The sequence below is a fragment of the Hermetia illucens genome, chromosome 6 (genome assembly GCF_905115235.1).
Source record: "Hermetia illucens chromosome 6, iHerIll2.2.curated.20191125, whole genome shotgun sequence".
NCBI lineage: Eukaryota > Metazoa > Arthropoda > Insecta > Diptera > Stratiomyidae > Hermetia > Hermetia illucens.
In genome coordinates this window covers 56,595,630-56,617,137 of record NC_051854.1, presented here as the reverse complement: position 1 = coordinate 56,617,137, position 21,508 = coordinate 56,595,630, and the positions used below count along the sequence as shown (strand labels likewise).

At 40.3% G+C, this 21,508-nt stretch overlaps 1 protein-coding gene across 3 annotated transcripts in view; it reads right to left on the bottom strand.

Annotated features, from left to right (window-relative positions):
- Positions 1–671: 671 nt before the first annotated feature.
- The window catches only part of LOC119658947 (ATP-binding cassette sub-family B member 6, mitochondrial), a 28,122-nt gene continuing 7,285 nt past the window's right edge, over positions 672–21,508 (bottom strand). For all 3 annotated transcript variants that reach the window (XM_038066818.1, XM_038066817.1, XM_038066819.1), the window contains exons 2-8: positions 13,759–14,071; positions 13,495–13,694; positions 3,471–3,609; positions 2,828–2,999; positions 2,357–2,761; positions 2,120–2,295; positions 672–2,041 (exon numbers count right to left, since the gene is read on the bottom strand). In XM_038066818.1, coding sequence (XP_037922746.1) covers positions 893–2,041; positions 2,120–2,295; positions 2,357–2,761; positions 2,828–2,999; positions 3,471–3,609; positions 13,495–13,694; positions 13,759–14,058 — 2,541 coding nt within the window. In that variant the 5' untranslated portion in view covers positions 14,059–14,071 and the 3' untranslated portion in view covers positions 672–892. The remainder of the gene's footprint in view (positions 2,042–2,119; positions 2,296–2,356; positions 2,762–2,827; positions 3,000–3,470; positions 3,610–13,494; positions 13,695–13,758; positions 14,072–21,508) is intronic.

Sequence of the window (21,508 nt, the reverse complement as noted above, 5' to 3'; positions counted from 1 at the left end):
GATATTCTGCGCCTCCAAGAAATTGGATTTGCTCCGCGTGTAGTATCGAATAGTAACTGCCAAGCTTAGCCAATCTGACTGAAATCGGTTTACAATCAAGGCAACTCAGCAACTCGTTCTGCATAAAATGCAACGAGGGCGAGCTTGCCGCCACTTACTCTTTTCCGAATGAGCCAGTCACATTTGAGTTTCACCAGAACATACCTCACATAATAGAATGAAGGATGTAAACATTTTCGCCGGTTCTGAACTAAGGTACCTTGACGGTCTTGCAGGAAGAATGGTGTATACTTGCAAGTATAACTTGCAACAAGTACAACTGTTAAACCGTCTGTATACATTCACTTTCATCGACACAGTAAGACTTTATAGATAATCAAACCCATTCCACTGACTTTGACTACATGTTTGTTTTTCATTGAGGAATCTGAAACTTAAAAAATAAAAAAATACCAATTATGTATTGGTTATCCCAATTTCGATGCTCCTCACAACTTTTTGCATCAAATTCGGAAATCCATATCGTCCCTTTTCAACCCCGGTTGCCACGTATTCTCTTGAGACCATGACCATGAAGAGGCTAGAGACTTTTTTTACGTCAATTGAGTTGAGAACCGCTTCTCTTGAAAAATAAGTGGCTCCATTTTCTCTATCAACACAAAAAATCCATATTTATTTTCTAAAATTTTATTAAACATAGTTCTTGCTCAGTAAACATTGTATCGACAGAGTCTCCTATGATCACACTCTACTAAACTTTTCAATAATTTTATAAGGGAAAAAAATTATAAAACATAAAATATATTCCCGCCTTGCAAACATCACGAAGGATAAAAATAGCTGCTCTATATTTACCTCAACTATTAGTGCATTAAGCGTATAATTTCTTACTTTACGGATGATGACTACGATTAGAAATACCCTCACGACCCGTTCCATTCTTCACAGATGTTGCACTTGAATTTGCACTACCATTCGAAATCTCACGATTTTTCTCCGCTTCCAAGTTTTTCAGCTGTTGATTCCACATGTCTGCGTAAAGACCCTCTTTCAATAACAAATCTTCATGACGACCACGTTCCACGATACTTCCTTCCTTTAGAACTAGAATCTCATCAGCATGGATAATGGTGGAGAGGCGATGAGCAATAATGAGTGTAGTACGATTTGCACACACTCTGGCCAGGGCTGATTGAATGTTTCGTTCCGTCTGAGTGTCTAATGCACTTGTTGCTTCATCTAATAATACAATTGCTGGTGATTTAAGAATCGTGCGGGCAATGGCTACCCGCTGTTTTTCTCCCCCACTGAGCCGGAGACCTCGCTCGCCAACTTTCGTCTCGTACTTATCTGGGAAGTTAAGTATGCGCTCGTGTATATCGGCACTTCGTGCTGCCTCATGAACTTCTTCTGTGGAAGCACCAATCTTCCCGTATTCGATATTATAGAAAATTGTTTGATTAAATAGCACTGTGTCCTGCGGAACCACACCGATTGCCTTTCGCAAGGAGTTTTGTTGCACGAGTTTCACATTCTGCCCATCGATCATGATCGATCCACTAGTGACGTCGTAGAATCGGAACAATAATCGAACTATTGTACTCTTTCCGGCTCCAGATGAACCGACCAAAGCCACTGTTTTGCCTGGTTCTATTTTAAAGCTAATATTTTTCAGTACAAACCGTTCTGGTGTGTAACCGAAGGAGACATTCGAGAATTCTACACCGCCACCTGTTATTCGCAGTGGACCAGCACCTGGAGCATCAATGATTTCCTCTTCTTCTCGGAGTAAGTCGTACATGTTTTCCATGTCTACGAAATTTTTCTGTATTGCACGGTAATAGGTTCCGAACCAATTCAGTGGCATGTACAAGTCCATTAAGTAGGTGATGAACAAAACATAATCGCCGACGGTAAGCGTTCCCTGATCTGCAACTAAATAGACGCAGAGGAGAGAGCCGGTCAGGAGACCCGCACATAAAATTATGTTTTGGGCTGTATTGAGAAAGTTTAAAGTGAGTAGAGTTAGCCATTCTTCTTTCTGCGAAGGGAATAGAGAAGAATACATCATTTTTCTTTTTCAATAATAATCGCTTACAAAGGCAGGTTCAACACTCACCTGATATTTGTAGATTGCCTCCTTATAAGCATTCACTTCATAGCCTTCGGCACCGTAATATTTAACAGTTTCGAAATTCAGTAAGGAATCTACACTTCTTGCTTTTTGCTCATTGTCAGCCAAATTCATCCGTCGCTGGTACTTCGTACGCCACTCGGTAATAACAATAGTTGCAGCTGAATGAAAATAAAATCAATTCATTATCCTAATGCCACTATTGCGCTATTTACCACCTACCTATATAAAGGAACATCGTCAAAAAGACAATCAAACCGAACCAATAATTGAACATTGTAATAAAGAAAATAACCGCCACAAATATATCAATTATAGTTGGAGCAATCGAAAATATGATATAATTGAGCAAATTGACTATTGAATCCGTTCCACGATCCATCACCCGCAGCACCTCGCCCGTTTTACGTTGCAAATGCCATCGCAATGACAAGTGATGCAAATGCCGGAATAATTCAACTTCGATTTCTCTGGTTGTGTACTGTTGAATGGCAATCCATAAATACGATCGCAGATTATTCAAGAGCCCCATAGTGCCTGTGCCACCTCCTTGTAGAAAAGATAGTGCCACAAAGATGAGAACCAGATCATATCGGAATCTCAAAGGCGTCTCTGTCAGACTGTCGACTGTAAATTAGAGACATCATTTCAGGATCCGTTGAAGAATATGAGATGGTCATGTTTGTAGATTACCTATATTTTTTCGATATATTGGCAAATAAAGCTTTATCACACGTCCAGCCACCAGTAAAAGTATACAAAATAAAACTCGTCCTTGGAGCAATGGATTCTTTTTCGGCCAAAGATACGGGAATAATTTCTTCAACTTTTTCCAAGCATTGTAGAAAGCCGAGTGGTTATTTTCCTAGAAATAAGTTTGTATGTTTGGAAATGTAGTGATGTATGTATAATAATACGAAAATGATATGCAAGTAGGCGTGGCCATATTTAAAATTATAATGACAAAACAGTCAACTAAACTTTTTCTGAAAATTTCACTATTATCGAAAAGAATGTCGAGTGGAAGTGCTAAGGACTTAGAAATCCAATATCTGAAGACGCTTCTCATCTCGAACCAACGCAACAAACTTCAATGAGAATGTGTTAAATTTTACTAACCGCATCTGGCATCACTTTAAAACACTACTTCTTGCTATTTTCTGTTCTATCTAATCTCACATAGTATTTTACTGCAAACTTCAAAGCACTTGAATTTTCTTAGCCTAGGGGAAATCTCTTTATAGATCCTTATAGCTAAAATGAAATGAAAGGAATGAGAAATGAAGGAAACGCAGTGAAATTGCTATGCAATCAAAGGCCTTTATAATATTATTACCTGATCAGGGCGTAAGAGTTCCTCGTCGTCGTCATGTCTTGGCGTGGCGAGACCCGGTGCCTTGAGACCTATTACGAATATTAACAACCCGCATATGTAACGAATGACAAATAACGACATTTCAATGCGATCCTTCATGCTGAAAGTAAAACAGATTCGAATTGTAAATTTGACATTTAACCAGCGGACATTATTTAAATTTCTCTCAAATCCGTTCAAGTAAACAGTTATGTCTAACACCATCCAAATTCCCACTAGATCCAAAAAATGTAATTCTTCCAGTTTTCACTATCGATTGACTTCCATGTCCTATAAAGGCTGATCTGTTCAACACTCCTTGGCGAGAGTGTGGAGAGCGCCTAAACATCGAGCCTTAACTCAAGGAACGACCGCAATCTTATTGCGGTAACGTGAGGTTGATTGAGTTCAGTACGACTATAAGAGAATTCAAACTATCTCGGTTAAATTTCGATCAGAAATAAATGCAGGTATTGTTTTTCGAACACAACTAACAAACCAGGTACTGCCAGGCTGAAACTGGAGTACCTTTAATCTGCGCAATGGATGAGCCCAGTTTCGGATGCTTCGGATATAATTACTCGTAAGGAGAATGCCGAGTTTAGCAGGACTGATAGCCGTTTGACAGTTACAACAGAGAAAGGGCATAGTTGGGGCAAGTATAGCGAAACCAGAACAAACAAAGACATTTAACTTTGAAGAGCTAAGTCAATGGCAAATCTGGAATGTAATCATAATCAAAAGCTGGATAGTTAAAATTTGGCAGAATCTTTAGCAAATGTATAAATATCTACTTAAAGTTTCAGAAAGTTATAATTCTGGTTTCTTATGGATATTAATTGTGTTGATAAAAAGGAAAAAACGAGACATAATTTTGTAACATCATAAAGGAAGCGGTGAGCCTTTCGATGAAGCCAAAAATCTGAAGTTTTATTAGGCATGTGCTTGAATGCGATGTTGGAATCAATTTAATTATATCTGGGACTTGAAGTGTGTTAGGGCATTTCATTCAAGACTGTAATAGTACACAATAGGATCGCAATACACTATAGCAGGCAATGTTGTCAGCAGATCGCCCGCGACAACGGACAACCAGCCATGATACAAATCCCTCTGCCGCCAGTGAGATTTTAACAGCGACATTCCGTTGCAGCAGCTATATTATACTGTAATGCATACTTAATTTCAAAATAGAACGTCGACCTTACGATCTAACTTAGCCAATAATTTGAATGTTATTAACGATTTGAATTTCATAGCAAAATCATCAAACGAAAAAAATTAAAGGCGTTTTTCTCAAACCAACTTTTTCCACAGACGATTACGGTTTCATCCAGCGCCGAGGCAACTTATCAGACGCTGCTTTTGCCCTGGGAACAGCGTGACCGAAGTGATTAGCAGGTGTAGTTTGCTCCATTTTATTAATCTGCAAACACGCCTTATGTTCTGGCCAAAACTAGACCGAAGTAAAATGTTTGTTTAGAGATTTAGGGAGTCCTAAGTCCGCACCCACAACGTGGACAGAGGTGAGGCAGCATCTGATAAGTTTCCTCAGCCCTGGCTGAAATCGTCAGTCGCCCTTTTTAGAATCATAGTGGAAGTATTCACACATTATAGCTGTAGATGACAAACTTAAGAGCGACCAGACGACCCCTTGTGGATATGGGTAAAAATAGGATGGTTTTAACGGACGTAGATTATACACCTGGGCAGCAGCGTCATTTAAGGGCGAAACTGTAGTCGTCTGTAAATTTTTTTTAAACTCTGTGTGTAAACCCAAAACTAGGAACCCGCAGACTAGAAAAATGGAAGGCAGTTTCTCTCCAATTGGTCCGGTCCGCCATCAAGAATGAAAGATTTAGTTGTCCCTTAATTCCAAACAAGAACTTTCTTCCATACGAATAGTAATTTCTCCGAAACTACCGAACCGATCTTTCTGGAAATTTCATGACTTATTGTGCGCATATATAGCTATCATTTTTGCCACTTTTATTTTCATGTTCTCTAATTTTAAACCGAAAAGTCAAAATTTCTGACCCAGGATCATTTCTTGTGAAAAATTTTCATCCAACTTCTCGCCGCCATCCACTACCTCGTTGTCAAGGGAAAACTACAATTGATATTTTTAATGAGGTTAAAACTCTTTATGGGGTATGTAGAATACACACCTGAAACCAAAAGACAGTCTTAACAGTGACGTAACACTTTTCCATTCTCCGCCCAAAAATTCAAATCCACAATTACAGCCGCGTGGCCACGCCACGAAACAAGCCCTGGACTTGTTTGAGTGGGGCGTTTAGAACCACCTGCCCCCCTGGCTTGACGAGTTCAGGTTACAATCTTCACTTCCCTAAAAGTAAAAGGTTCCCAACAAACAGAGAATTGAAAGGAGAGGTGAAGAATTGGGTGAAGGAGCTCACGGGAACTTCTTCCACGAGGCATCCAAAAATTGGCATCTCATCATCTGCACCGAATTAGACTGCGACTATGTTGAAAAATAACTTAAATATGTACAAATGTAACCAGATATTTACTCATAGAACTTATAGATTCTCTACTGTTGTAGTTCAGATATCACCGTCAATACCTTTCGATATTCAGATAATATCGCCCCTCTTTATTCTATACGTGCATGAGCTTGCCAACTTTTGTCGAATTTGGAATTATTCATAAGAGCCTTCTGCAAATTAATTGGAGATTATGAATCATGAATATCATCCTTTTCAATTTCGGAACATTGCTCAAATAATTTATCTAGAATTGTCTGTGCTTAAAAGAGCAAAAAAGCAACCCAAATATTGCAGAAAGAAGCATCGCTATTATGATTTTGAACGGAATCTAAGTAGAAGAGGGCGTGATACATTTAGTTTATACGCAAAGAGGACAGGAAAAGTATATTTCGCCAATTACCACTTGTTTGTGTTCAATGGAAATTCACTGCCCGAACAGCAGTGCTTCGCCGTATAATAACCGTGAGCGTCGAACATTAATGAATATTGGTAAGAATAAAGGATGTAAGATGGAGACTATCAGGGAAAATATCTGAGGTTATGGAGCAGGAAAGTGATACCCGCCCATGGAGACAATTAAAAAAATCTATGGCGACCCAAGAACAAGTAGCTCGGAAAAAATAAACGTTTAATGATCGACTGACTGGTATCTGGTGACTGAATTAGAAGCTGGCAGACGTCTACCCTAACAACCATTAATGTTCAATAAAACAATGAAATCATAGTTGAGTAAGCTATTTCTAACTTCAAACCATTTTTTCCGAAAATTAATAATATCATTTCGGGCGGATTGTGTCAGATTGAGGCAAGGCCCAGGGAAAGAGTTAATCCTAAAAGTGATCAAAGAAAAGTGAAATTCAGCTTCAAAACCAACTCTGTTGGGTCTCACGAAGAGTAACCCGTAAGATTCATAGCTGGATGAAGAAGGATTACTAAAATCACAATCTAGATTGTAGATACCGTTTCCGGAAATTGAGAAATTTAATGACGCCATTGAGATTGAACGAAATGCGCACAAACGACCGAACATTAAATCGGAACACCATTCAGAACCGTCCCCCCGGTACTCCTCGATGTTACATACTTTCATACGAATAATTTGGTAATTCGTACGAGGTGAGGACTACTACATATAAATGTCAATGCAATAAAAAATTCCAATAGTATTAACCCTTAGAAATTTCCTTGCAAAGTTTGGCAACATTATGTTGACTGGTTTCAAAGTTACACTCGTTTGTATAGGGTCCCTTTCGTTAATGTGGAAAATATGGACAATGGATGAGGATGAATATAAATGATTAGTCGGCCCCTGTTTAAGGAAATGATAGCATTTCTTCTTTGTTACCATAAAAAGAGCAGAAGTATGCAATGGTCTAAACAAAAAAATAAGATGCCTACAACCTATTTTACATATAACAAAGCACTCCGGGAAATATGTGAAAAGACACGCCACTCAGTCTTTTTGACCATTGATTTGGATGCCATTCCTAACAAAGCTTTGGAACTAATAATGTAGTGTCAAATTGAATTATTTTTCGAATGTGTTGCGAAGCTTATCAGAGAAAAAGTATATTGCCTCACTAGTGAAACAGTGAAAATTAATTGGTTCTTCTATTGAACCCAATAAGTTACCAGAAGATCAACACCGTATTGCTAGCTTCTTAGAAACAATATTCAATATATTAAATTCCGCCAATCTAAGCAAGCAAACAAGTGAGAATCTGATAACGTTTCACAGAGGAAGCGTTTCTTCACTGAAGAAGCCCTTACCAGGATTTCTTTGTCTGAAGCTTGAGAAAGTATATGAAATATAAAGCTGTCTCGCTTTCGTCCTCCCATTACGCAGCTGCATTAGCCGAGACAACCATATGGTAGTTTAGGGAGCAGTGTCTCGCCAAACACCCTTGCAAAATTTGCATATTTCCGTTTTCGAATTGCAGTAAAATACCATTCTAGGTGTCCTAGGTTTTTTTACAAAAATTTTCCGTTGCCGACAAAAGTAAAAATTTGTTCATTCAGACTTCAACCAGCGTTTAGGCAATCTTACATACGCCCTTCTTGAGAGGTTTCTCGTCCCTCCTTCTATCGATCTTGGTCTTCCGTTTACTCGTCTTTAAAGCGCGGTTCAGAAGTCCCATTGTTGTTTTCCTGTGTTCCGAGTGCATCAGTAACGAGTGCGATTTTTGGGAAAGTGTGTATGTTATGGTTGCCATTTACTCCTTGGTGGAATATAGCTCGTGAACCACATTTAAGCGCCATCGTTCGCGGCTACTTGAAATGCGCTTCAGCTCCCCCACGATTTACCGAGACACCTTCACTCTTTCTTCACTCTTCTGCGCAAAGTGTTCCTGGTCCACTCCTCGACCATCTTGGGAGAGTCGATTCCATTGCATGGCATAGCCAGCAATGCAATTGACGCCTCTCTTTAATGTGTGACTTATCCACTGCCACTTCTGGCTTCCAACTACATCGCATACAGGTGTCAAGCCTGTTCGCCGACCAAGTTCTTTGTTTATAATAGTATCAAGCCAGCGTACTCCAATGTTACGATCCAGATAGATGTTGACGAGCGCTTGGAGTTTTTGAGTAACCGTGGGTTTCACTTTCCATTTCTTACTCCCATATAGCAACACAGAAAGGACACTAGCGAAGATCAGTTTCAACTTGATCTTGGTGTTGAGGCAACTGAACTTCTAGATTTTAGACAGGACCGCAAAAATGAATCTAGCAGTGTTAATGCATCGGGCAACAACCACTTTCGTGCCACCGTCGGCAGAAACTGCGCTTCCTAGATAAATTTCAATAGTAATCGCCAGTCACTGGAAGACGGCTCGATGAAAATTTTAACCAAATAGATAGTGCTGGCTTTCAACGCGTGACCCATCATAAAAATTGATAAAAATGTTCATCCCCATTTTTTTATCGTAGAACAGAAAAGCAGTGAGTCGACGATTCACGCGTTTTTGCCAAATAAACCGATCAGGATGAACAGTTTTAGATAAAATTGTTACGAATGATTAATTATGGTATTCAATCAATCAAATAAAATAATAATAAATTTCAATAACTCGTGTTTTTCTTCTTTAAAAAATTAAACACGGAAAAGTTTCAACTCAGCAACGAACTGACATCATTGTTGCCAATTACTGCTCTTTGTTATACGAAGGCCATCAAGAAAAGACAGATCAACTACAACTCCACAAAATTGCCTTGCAGGAACGAAATCTATCGCTTCCCTCGGCATAAAATAAATCAGTGTTACGAAAATTCATCATCATCAACGTATCCGGTCTAGGCCTGCCTTAATAAGGAACTCCAGACATCCCGGTTTTCGATGTCCCTAAAACCTATCTGGCGCCCTCGCCATCGCTCCATCTCAGGCAGGGTCTGCCTCGTCTTCCTTTTCTACCATAGATATTGCCCTTATAGACTTTTCGGGCGGGATCATCCTCATCCATACGGATTAGGTGACCCGCCCACCGCAACTTGATGAGCCGGATTTTATCCACAATCAGACGGTCGTGGTGTCGTTCATAGATTTCGTCATTATATAGGCTACAGAATCGTCCATCGCCAAAAAATTTTCGGAGGATTTTTCTCTCGAACGTGGCCAAGAGTTCGCAGTTTTCTTTTTTTGCTAAGAACCCAGGTCTCCGAGGAATACATAAGGACTGGCAAGATCATAGTCTTGTACAGTAAGCGCTTTGATCCTATGGTGAGACGTTTCGCGCGAAACGGTTTTTGTAAGCTAAAATAGGCTGTTGGCAGCCAACAACCGTGCGCGGATTTCATCGTCGTAGCTGTTATAGGTTGTGATTTTCGGCCGTAGATAGGAGAAATTTTGAATGGTCTCAACGTCATTGTCCCCTATCTTTATTGTCTTTATAGTGTTACGAAAATTGCAGGTCTTAATTCCCTAATCTACAATTTCCTAATCTACAACCTTCTTAGATGAGGTATACAAATCTCTTGCAGCAATAGATTCACGGTTGCCTAGTACAATAACCCTTCCACAATACTGCAAATTTAATCATTTAATCCGCCAAAATGTTCAGAGACAAACAGCTATTTATTGATTGACCTTATTCCATAAAATAAAACTTCAATGTTTGTATGTTCCATTGTTACATATAATAATAATAGTAATCGTTGGCGGAACAATCCATATCGGACCAGAGTCCTGAAGTGTGTTAAAGCAATTCATTCAAGACCGTAATGGTACACTACAGTATACTGCAGGAGGTAATGTGGTCAACATTCACCCGAAGTTATTACCCTGGTTTGTCTCAGCTGAAACGACTGGTATTCGACATCCAGTCACGATAACAAATTCTGCTGTCACCAGTGAGATTTGAACCGCGACCTTTCACTACGGCAGCCCGGCGCTCTAATCACTTGAGCCATCCGGACATAGTTACCCATGGTTATAGTAACCTATATGCGCGGAAAATGCAATTCGAGACGATATGGTCAGCATTGGATTCGCCGGAAAGACCATCACCTCAATTTAGGTACTCAGTTACAGCTTTATGAACTTTTCAACCAATGAAATCTCCCGAAGTAGATGGCATTTTCCCAGCACTTATCCAAAGAGGCCTAGGAATTATCTTAGAGTCTCTTCTGAGGGTGGTAAGGGGGAGCATAGCACTGGGTTACATACCAAGGGCATGGAGACGGGCAAAAGTGGTCTTTATTCCGAAAGCGGGTAAAAAGGATCCTTTTCACCCTAAATCTTTCAGACCAATCTGCCTAACATCGTTCGTACTCAAAACGGTGGAGAAGGTCATAGACAACTACATTAGAACTAACGTTCTAAAGCGTAATCCCCTACATCACTGTCAACACGCTTACCGGACAGGAAGGTCAACTGAAACTGCTCTGTATCAGCTGACAGAGGTACTACGGGACGCCATAGAAACAAAAGAAATTGCGCTGTGCGCGTTTTTGGATATCGAAGGAGCATTCGACAACACATCGCACATAGAGATACAGGATGCCCTGAGCCGCAAAGGAGTGGGAAACACCCTGGCACTCTGGATGGGCAAAATGCTAGAAAGCAGACAAATAGAGGTACAAACAGGTACAAATTCTATTATCGTGAACACCACTCAAGACTGTCCACAGGGTGGAGAGTACTATCGCCGCTGATGTGGAGTATGGTAGTGGATGAACTCCTGGACGTGTTAACTAATACTGGAATACAAGTCCAGGGCTACGCGGACGACATTGTTCTAATCTGTAGGGGCAAATATGAAGATACCCTATGTGATAGAATCCAAACTGGATTAAGGGTTACTAGTGCCTGGTACAGGAAGGTGGGACTGCGGATCAACCCAACCAAAACCACCATAGTACCATTCACTAGGAGGCGTAAGCTGGATCACCTGAAAGCCATAACATTACATGATATGCAGGTGAAACGAGAAACAGAGGTCAAATATTTGGGAATCACGCTAGACCAAAAATTACTCTGGAAGACACATGTCGGAAATACTTGTCGAAAAGCCACGAGGGCTCTGATGACTTGCAGATCCATAGCAGGAAAAAATGGGGTTACAGCCCGAAGATACTACTTTGGATATATACTGCAATAGTAAGGCCAATGATTACCTATGGAGCGGTAATCTGGGCAGAAAGAACCCAACTCAGCACACAAGCCAGGGAATTACATAAGCTCCAAAGGCTGGCTTGCGTGTGTATCAGTGGGGCAATGAGGACATGCCCAACGGTATCCCTGGAGGTCTTTCAGGGATTAACCCCTCTCCATCTGCACATACAGATGCAGGCAAGGAGATCAGTATTCAGGATGGCTGGGAATATGAGTGAGGCGGGGAGCTGCCTAAATCGAAGGAAGATTGATATCCTTTCTTAGCGGTATCTCGAATTACTGATACCGAGGGACAACATGACAACGAGGTTTCACTTCAATAAGAAGTTGGAGTAACAAGGCAAACTGGGAGAGCGTGGCTGCGACATACGGCTTAAACCAGCAACTAATTACTTGGTACACTGACGGATCCCTCACAGCAGAGGGAGCGGGTGCCGGTGTCATTGGTCCAAGGAAAATGTACTTTGAGCCAATGGGCAGATACACTAGCATATTCCAGGCGGAAATTTACGCCATAGACAAATGTGCCTCCTTTAATCTGCAAAGGAACTACAGGGTACAGAACATAGCTATTCTCACTGATAGCCAAGCAGCGATCAAGGCACTTAGGTCCAACCAGGTAGACTCTAAACTGGTGTGGGAATGCCTTGAGAGACTGAATACACTCGGCTCGTCCAGCAAGGTCTGGATACTTTGGGTTCCAGGCCATGCTGGTTTGGAAGGCAATGAGGCAGCGGATGAACTAGCCAAGAAAGGAGCAGGGATGCCTTTACACGGGCCAGAACCCTTCTGTGGAATCGCAAACGGTTTCATGGCTATGAATCTAAGAAACGAAGAGAAGCGGTTAAGGGAACTATATTGGGCGGGCCTACCAGGGATGGAGCAGTCCAGGGTGCTTATTGGGGGATACGAACTCATGCGTACAAAGGATTGCTTAAACCTCACCAAAAAGAACCTCCGAATCATAGTGGGAATTCTCACTGGTCATTGTCGGCTGAACTATCATCTAGGGAAGCTAGGGATATCTGACACTGCCTGCAGGTTCTGTGAGGAGGAGGACGAAACCTCTATGCACGTCCTGGGACAGTGTCCGACACTTGTGCAAAGTAGGTCGATACACCTGGGAGAACACTTAATACCGGATGCAAAGCTGAAACTTCTGGAAGTGGGGAACATACTAAAGTTCCTAACGGTTACAGGCCTGCTTGAGATACTATGATCAACAGGTACACTATAACCAGTAAAAGGGGCACAATAGTTCTTCAAGGACGCGGTGCGACTTTCCCTTAACAGAATAATAATAATACAGCTGAATCGACTGATATTCAGCGTCCAGCCAACGAAACAAATCCCTTCATGCAACAACCTCTGACAAGCCGATATTATTGTTTTACTTTTACTTCCACACCCTAAAAGCATTTCGGAAATAACACCTCAAACCAATCATAAAAGAAAAAATTGAGAACAAATAAATCCAAATCGAAATAAAATTTTATTAATTCCTAAATTTGTCCGACTGCTATGACTCAAAGCTGGTTTCCCTTCTAATTCGAAATGATGCCATGATGTCAAATAAACATATGCCAATGAATCCCACTGGATTCCCTTGAATGACCACAAAATAATAAATACCAGATTCTATGAATGAAAATTTGTTCATATATAAAATAAGTTCGAGTGCTTCCCATGGCAGACTTTTATGAACCGGCCTGAATATGCTAGTGAGAATTCGCAACCAAAAAGCGTGATGAATGAATTCAGCATCGCTAAATGGATCTTATAAAACAAAATCCAAAGAGGGAAATAGTTCACAGTCTGTTGAAGCCTGTTTTAGCAACAAACCTTCCAAATACATTCTAAATCTATGGAAATTCAGTAATTTACTTACTTGGCCAAGTGGAACCACCAATCCTCGTGCTCCATATTGACAAATGACAGATTTTCCGTGATAAATGTCATTGTCCAAAATAATAAAAGAACCAGACCATGTCCTCGAGTAGGTACCGAAGGCAAAAGATAAAATCTCTCTTTAAAAACCAAACATACCGAAAACGGATACATTAAACACGTTAGAACACAGGAGAGTATCTGAAAAGGAATGATCGCAGTTACATTAACTGATGAATATAAAACTCTAATCGAATAGACTCACCATATACCCATACAGCGCTCCGCCAGGATAAGCCCATATTTGAAAAATAAACCTCAGTAATGCCACAAATGGGAAAAAAAATAATAAAAATATTTGGAAATTGTACAATTTCGATTTCGCTATTTGCGCTTCATCTGCTATCCGTGTTGCATATTTCCGATACATCATCAGCTGAACGGTGCCAAATACGAACAGGAATCCGGCCATAATCGAAGGGGCCACGGTATCCATAAAGCAATGTGATATTCCATGGTTGACCCATATGTCAGAAAGGGTAACATTAGGCGGACAGTACAACATGATGGTCTAATATCTGAAAAAACAATTAAATTAAAAGAAAATTAGAACACAAACAATACTATAATCCTAAATATATAAACAAAAAGGATTGTTGTTTACGAGGTAAAAAATAAAAGTGTCCTGAAGAGTTTATGAAGATATTATCTTGTTGAGGAAGCAAATGAAGAATACCCTAGAGTACCATCCGCTTTCCTTCATCCAAGGTAGGATCTCCCAAGACCCATATCACCATTACCATATGGGTTGAATAACCCCCCTACCGTAACTTATTGAGCGCCGAAAAAAAACCGTGTACGTCTCGTGTCTTTCTTCCCATAACATCAATATCGTCAACATAGGCCAGGAGTTGGGTGGTTTTAAAAAGTGTTGCGAATTGCATTTTTCTTGGTTCAGGATGAAGAGGATACGAGGATACTTGTTAAATACAAGTAACGGAAACAGTCTCGAAACCTTTTACCATCTTCAACGAGGTAATATTCCTCATATCCTCTTTATTCTGAACCAAGAAAAAGCAATTCGTAACACTTTAACCACCTAGATTCATTAGGTTCAGCTTGGTCAGTTTTACTAATTTTATCGGAATACCAAATGTAAAGTTTACGGTGGATATGTTATCATATCATATTTTATGGTCGATAAAAATATATGCAACTAATGGCCACAGATAAGGCTTCGTTGCCAATGACAAAAACATTAAACATAAACTGACTCCATGTTTACCAAGTTCGACTGTATTACTTCGGAACGCAGCGAATGATGGCTCTTAAGTCGATCAATTTCATGCACCGCTTCTTCCAAATTTGGAAGTAGCAGCATTTTCATCGTCTTTAGTTATCGAAATCTCCTACTCGCCAGTAGTCTGGTTATTGAAAAACTCTCATCATTATATTCGTTTTGGTGGCTTGATGTTAAAACCTACGTGACTGATGCACACACTGTTCTTTTTGCACCCCAGGGTTCTTTCTTTTGTCAGTACTTCTGCGCGCAGTAGAGACTCTCCATATCCTGGTAAACAATATTCTAGCTTACAATTATCATCGAATGATGTTACGGACGATTTCAATATCAACCGCTGCAATCATCATCATCAACGACGCAACAACCGGTATCCGGTCTATGCCTACCTTAATAAGAAACTCCAGACATCCCGGTTTTGCACCGAGGTCCACCAATTCGATATCCCTAAAAGCTATCTGGCGTCCTGACCTACGTCATCGCTCCATCTCAGGCAGGGTCTGCCTTTCTTCTTCTTATAGACTTTCCGGGCTGGATCATCTTCATCCATACGGATTAAGTGACCCGCCCACCGTAACCTATTGAGCCGGATTTTATCCGCAACCTGACGGTCATGGTATAGCGCATTGATTTCGTAGTTATGTAGGCTACGGAATCGTCCATCCTCATGTAGGGGGCCAAAAATTCTCGGAGAATTCTGCTCTTGAACGCGGCCAAGAGTTCGCAATTCTTCTTCCTAAGAACCTAAGTCTCCGAAGAATACATGAGGACTGGCAAGATCATTGTCTGGTACAGTAAGAGCTTTGACCCCATGGTGAGACGTTTCGAGCGGAACAGTTTTTGTAATTCGTTTTGAGAATGAGAGTGTAAGTTGAAATGTTTAGTCTTATTTCCTGTCGTTAATTGAGTTCGGAATAGTACTAACATGTCGCCTGAATAAGGGTTCTCTTCTTACTTTGACTTGAAGCCAGCCTGTCGAAAGCAACGGAGAATCCTCACTCGCTACGTGTACTCTCACGACCTGGGAATAAGTGTCAGAATATTGATTGCAGCCCATTCCGCCCCAAAGCATCTCAATAGACATGATGCATACCAACGAAGACTTCTGATATACCTAGAAAAGACGGATGCTTTCTGTCAAAAAAAAATTGAAACCCGAGCCTCCTGCAAATTACCAATTACCAAAGTGGCCTTTGATAATTTGTGGATTTCGTGGAACATTGTCCGAGCATAAAATCTGCCACAAAGTGAATTCAGTTTCAACTGGCCAACAGCAAATGCTTCACCAAGTCAAGCACATCACAGTCAGCGATAGTTTACGAGTTGTCTTTTGAATGTGCGCAACAAAAGGAGCGATGATATCGATATAGTTTGTATAGAGTTATTATTTTCAATTATTTGAAAATCATGAAAATTCAGGATCCTTCCCAGTGAGTGTGAGAGGGGGATGATCATTTAAATTTCGAAAATAGCCATCCGGATGCAATAACTGGAGAGATATTTGCGAACTTCCGACCATGCAATGACTAAAATAATCCTGGAACTTTTCCCGGGAAAATTAATAGCTATTATCAAAGTAACATATGAGAGCACAAAATACGCAGCAGTGGGCAGGAACGCTTTCTATTACTAATAATACTATTTCTTGGCAGGAATGACATTCTACATATTGCCTCGGCCATGTGCAGGGTACCTCGGTGCAAATTATATTCAACTTAAAACCGCCAATACTTTAAGCCCAAACTGGACCAAAGCAAGTTTTTTTGTTTAGGATATTCGTGTATAGGACTGTATGAAAAGGAATGATTTCCATTTATTGCGACTGTTAGTTACACTGTCCCCGGGCCATTGCCCTACCAACAACTAGTAAAGTGGAGACCGAAATTTAGACAGTGGCCCAAACGCAAAAAGATCCATAATAGAAACTAGCCTACCCAACGTCAACCGAGGTCTCAACATATTTCTTAATGCGTTCCTGACAAACACTCTTTCACTTATTCTTCTGAAAATGGGAGCCTTTCTTTAGGCTTTTAGCAATAACGTCTCCCTCCCACCTCCCATCTTAAATGAGAAGATGCTTCTCGACCATTTAAATAACGATGATACCTTCTCCCTTTTTCACCCAGAAACTATCGTTAGGGTCTAATCCATATTACGGATCGAATGCTGTTAGTATACACTAGAGTTAAACGTTCTAATCTCAATAGGAAGATGCGCGATTGTACAAATAAATTTGATATGATATTGATTAAGGAGAATTGACTTGAATTTTCGCAATAAAATGATAATTCTTTGTAAAAATTATCATGAATGGGATTTAAAGCCAGGCATCGAAATTTCGTAACATTTTTGAGAATCACACTCACCTAATTGTCTATAAATAAAACACCAGATGATAAAGATAACGAAAGGTGTTTTATTTTGACTGAAAAAATCATTTAGACCATTGAACTTTTATATATACTTTCTAAATGAAAAAGCTATACATACAGTATGTTGCAAAAATGAGTGAATATTATATGAAAGCATAAAGATCCACGCATTATAACGCATGTGTTGGAAAACTTCATTTATCTTATTCTATAGTGTTTCTCTCCCCCTTTCTCTCAAAAAAGAACACTGGCACGGCTTAACTCAATTTTGCAACAAGAAAGAAACTGTTCCTTCATCTTTATTTTTTTTTTCTCATATTACTTTTGTTATGGGAAAATAAATTTTTATAATTATTGTTTGAACACACACGCCAAGCAATACAACTTCTTCTTTTTCTTCAGCCTTTTTCCCGTTCACAAGCAGGGTCGGCCCGTCGTGATCGGTTTCGCCATTTGGCTCTATCGAACCTATACAACATTATTTTGTTTTACACGAAACTTTAAAAATGGGGGTTTATCGTCGCGGGGTTATATTTCGTCGTGATAATTACCATAAGGGTATGGCAAAAATCCCAAAAGAATGGATCAACATCCAAAAATTTGAGGTCATAAAGTGGCTACCACAGAGTCCGAATAGAAATTCGGTTGAAAATTGTTGGGATTAACTTAGATTAACAGTTAAAGACGTTTTTGTGGCTAATCCCCATACATTTTTAGATTTTTCGGTTCGGTAATTTCTAAGAATGGGTCCGTCAAAGGAATCATCACCACCTTGCCAACAACTGCGCTACCCTGAAATTATAATAAGTGGTGCTAATTTTCCGAGCCAAGAATTTCGTTTTCAAGATTTACAAGGTATTTTATCAGGTTTTATTTCCTATTTTCCCATATGTGGTTATATTTCCGGTTTCTTTTTTGGGGAGAGCAAGTGAACATGCATGTTTACGCACTGAGCGTTGGACTCCCGCAACGGTAAGCCGTCGGTTCACCAACTAAACACCTCCCTGTCATTAAAAAGCTAGCCTGCTGACGAACCCATGCCACATTCCACAAGAAAGAAAATGCGATCGGTGTTGTCCGACATCGCATTGCAGAATACCTACTCAGGGAATCGTGACTTCCCCATCTTGAGCAGGTTGTAAAAACTCCATGCCTGCTTAGTAGCTGGGTAAGAAAATAACCAATCTCACTATGCTTTCAGATCTGCCACGGACCTAAGTTGTCGATGAACCACGGTGTCCATTTGCCTCTGGACTCGTTTTTCCAAGCGAATTGCCGCTCATTCCCTTGAACCTTCCACTTGTGAACGATTTTGCGTTACTTATCAAAAATGTTTATGGAGATCACTTCCGCGATTATCAACATAGCCGGTTCTGAGACCCATGCCAGTATCTAGGCAAAGCGCTCACGATACACCTCCTTGCCAAAGGCATCAGCTCAAATTTCGTGACTACAACTAGAACAGATTTTGTTGCATTCATAAGAAGACGTTTTCTATTAGAGCAAAGTTCTCCAAGGTTAGACATTAGTCGAAATTCCGGCTACGGCCTTGTCCGCTGCTTTGATTCACTCTAGAAAGCTTATCTTCAAGCGAGCGCTGAACTAAGGTATATAACCGTTGGTTTTAGCTCGATACTTAATTCGCCGATCGACGCGAGAAGCAGGGTCGTGATTCTCTTTTTAGTCAAGATGACTACTTCGGTTCTTTCCAGCGCAAGGCTGAACCCATGAGCAGCCATCCATCCGCTTACCAAGTCTGCTTTGAGCCTGTTCAACAGTGCACCCAGCAAAAAGTATCATCTGCTTAATGGACCAGGCGCAACTTGGCTGGCATGTTGAGCCGTACCAGGCTATCGCCAGATGCGTTTCAGAGGTTCAGCCCTAAGGTGGGTCCATGTGCTACCCCCGACAAGATCTATATTCACCTCTGATCTTCCAGCGTCCCATAGGACAAGAGCGGTGTTCAGGTAGCCCGGACGTAACTCCAATTTTAAAGTGTGTCTATCATATTTTATGGAATTGAAGATATTTCTGACATTAAGCGTTAGCAGGAGCACTACTCGTCGAGGTCAACGATGGATGCCCCATATCGATGAACAGAATCCACAGCCTCTATGACAGCATTCCAGCAAAATATTCCGTCATACATTGCCAAACAATATATATCTGAAAATGTATGTACACATTTTCATCATCATCATCAACGGCGCAATTACCGGTATCCGATCAAGGCCTGCCATAAAGAGAAATTCCAGACATCCTGGTTTTGGCCGAGGTCCACCAATTCGATATCCCTAAAAGCTGTTTAGCATTCTGGCCTACGCCATTGCTCCGTCTCAGGAGGGAGGGGTCTGCCTCGTCTTCTTTTTCTACCATAGATATTGCCGTTGTAGACTTTCCGACTGGATCATCATCATCCATACGGATTAAGTGGCCCGCCCACAGCAACCTATTGAGCCGGATTTTATCCACAACCTGCGGAAAGCCCTTTTATTTGATACCCTAAATGGTCATATTCTGTGAGAAAAATTGTACTTTTGGCATGTATGGGCCCCCTCCCTTCAAACCCAACGCAAAATGACGTCAATCGCTGCATGTAAGGGACACACAGACCGCTTTTTCTCACCAAATTTCGGGTGTGACGTCTGTCAACAAACAAACATTAAATCGATTTTCTTTCGCACAAAGTTTCGTCGAAAATGCTTCGTTTGCATCCTGGACGACGGAACGTTGGCGTGGATCCTATGCTATTGTTAGACATTACCCTGGCATTGAAGACCTTTAAACCAGATTCTCCCTTCTTTCCAAAGACCGAACTGTTGAAACTTCTGAATCAAGTAGATCATGAGTTTTTCGAATGGCACAATACATAATGTGAAGTTTCCTGCTTCTTGTAGGAACTAACGAGAGTCCGGATGATGAAGAATGGAACAACGACATTATTGATTAAAAGTTAAATTCATCGATTAACTTGTGATTCTGAGGGGGAGGAATTGATCATTTGGATTTCCCATGCAGAAGCAATTAAGTTTGCTGCCATGGAACTAAATATTAAAGTCAAAGCCGTAAACTTGCTGCTGAAGTTGGTAAAAGGCAATTTGAAATGTATTTCTTCTTGTTATAATCTTTGTGATTTACTTTTCTCATAATTTTATCCATTGTAAATTCTTTGAAAGATAAATATGCATAATTAACTTTATATGAAACTCGTTTGAAATGTGATCACGAACCTTATTATGGTCATTATCAAAACCGCTTGGAAATTAAAAATATTATGAAATTAGAATTAGACAAAACCCTTTATATCTAATTCTTGAGCTGGTAAAGTATATACTTTTATCTTGCATTCACTCCGTTCCATCCTTCCTGTTTACTTTGACCATTTTTCATGAAAGTATGCCTTAATTTCATTATGCAAGTGATAACTCAAACAGTTGACATTCAGCTTATATGTGAAGCATGAAAAATAATTTAACGATTATGGGTGAAGCAGAATTTGGCGTCGTGGGATATTATACTCGTTCTGTATTTTTTAACACCAAAGAACTTGGTGTTAGGTACATAGTTAGTGAGAAAATAATTCTAATCATTTTCTACATAAATGCACGGTGCATTGTGCATGTAATTGTGGTTTCATTTACAATAGGATCAAACTCCTACAATATGTTAAACTTAAATAATCTTCTCGGAGGATGACTTTCGCAAGCCTTTTTTTCAAACAGGTATCCCAGTTCGGGTACCGGAAGATTGAACTTGCGGGCAATTGTATTCCGTACGACTCAGAACTGATGACCACCAATTGGATATTGACTCCACTAGGTTCTCGAGGTTTGAACCCATCAAATGACATAGAGCCTTTGACGTGCTTTTTTAAGGAAAGAAAATATGGTTGAGTTTAATGATACCTTTGGTTTGCCACTTTGTTAAATGCGGTCTGTAATGAAAGACAATTAGGCTCAATGGTTTTTCAGAAAATCCGAGGGTAGAATTAGCCAGCTTAAAAAAGTAAAATTCGCGCATTACGAACCGAAATAAAGCTTATTTTAATGTTTACCAAAGTGCATTATTTGAATCCGAACAGTCAGCCAGCATTATCAGCATTAACTTAAAGATTAGATTCTGCGACAGCGTCATTTGATTGTGACATTTAGTTTTATTCGACCACTTTAAATCGCTTCGCGAATTCCTAGTGTAAGATCAGCCGCCGCGTTTGGGCAGTTGGCTCGGTAGTAAGCTACACCTTGTGCCAGTATCGACTTTGGGTACATCTGTTGAGTCTACTCTGAAGTTTTGACTATTCTGTCAATGAAAAACACAGTTGAACGGAAGTGAGCACCTTGAAT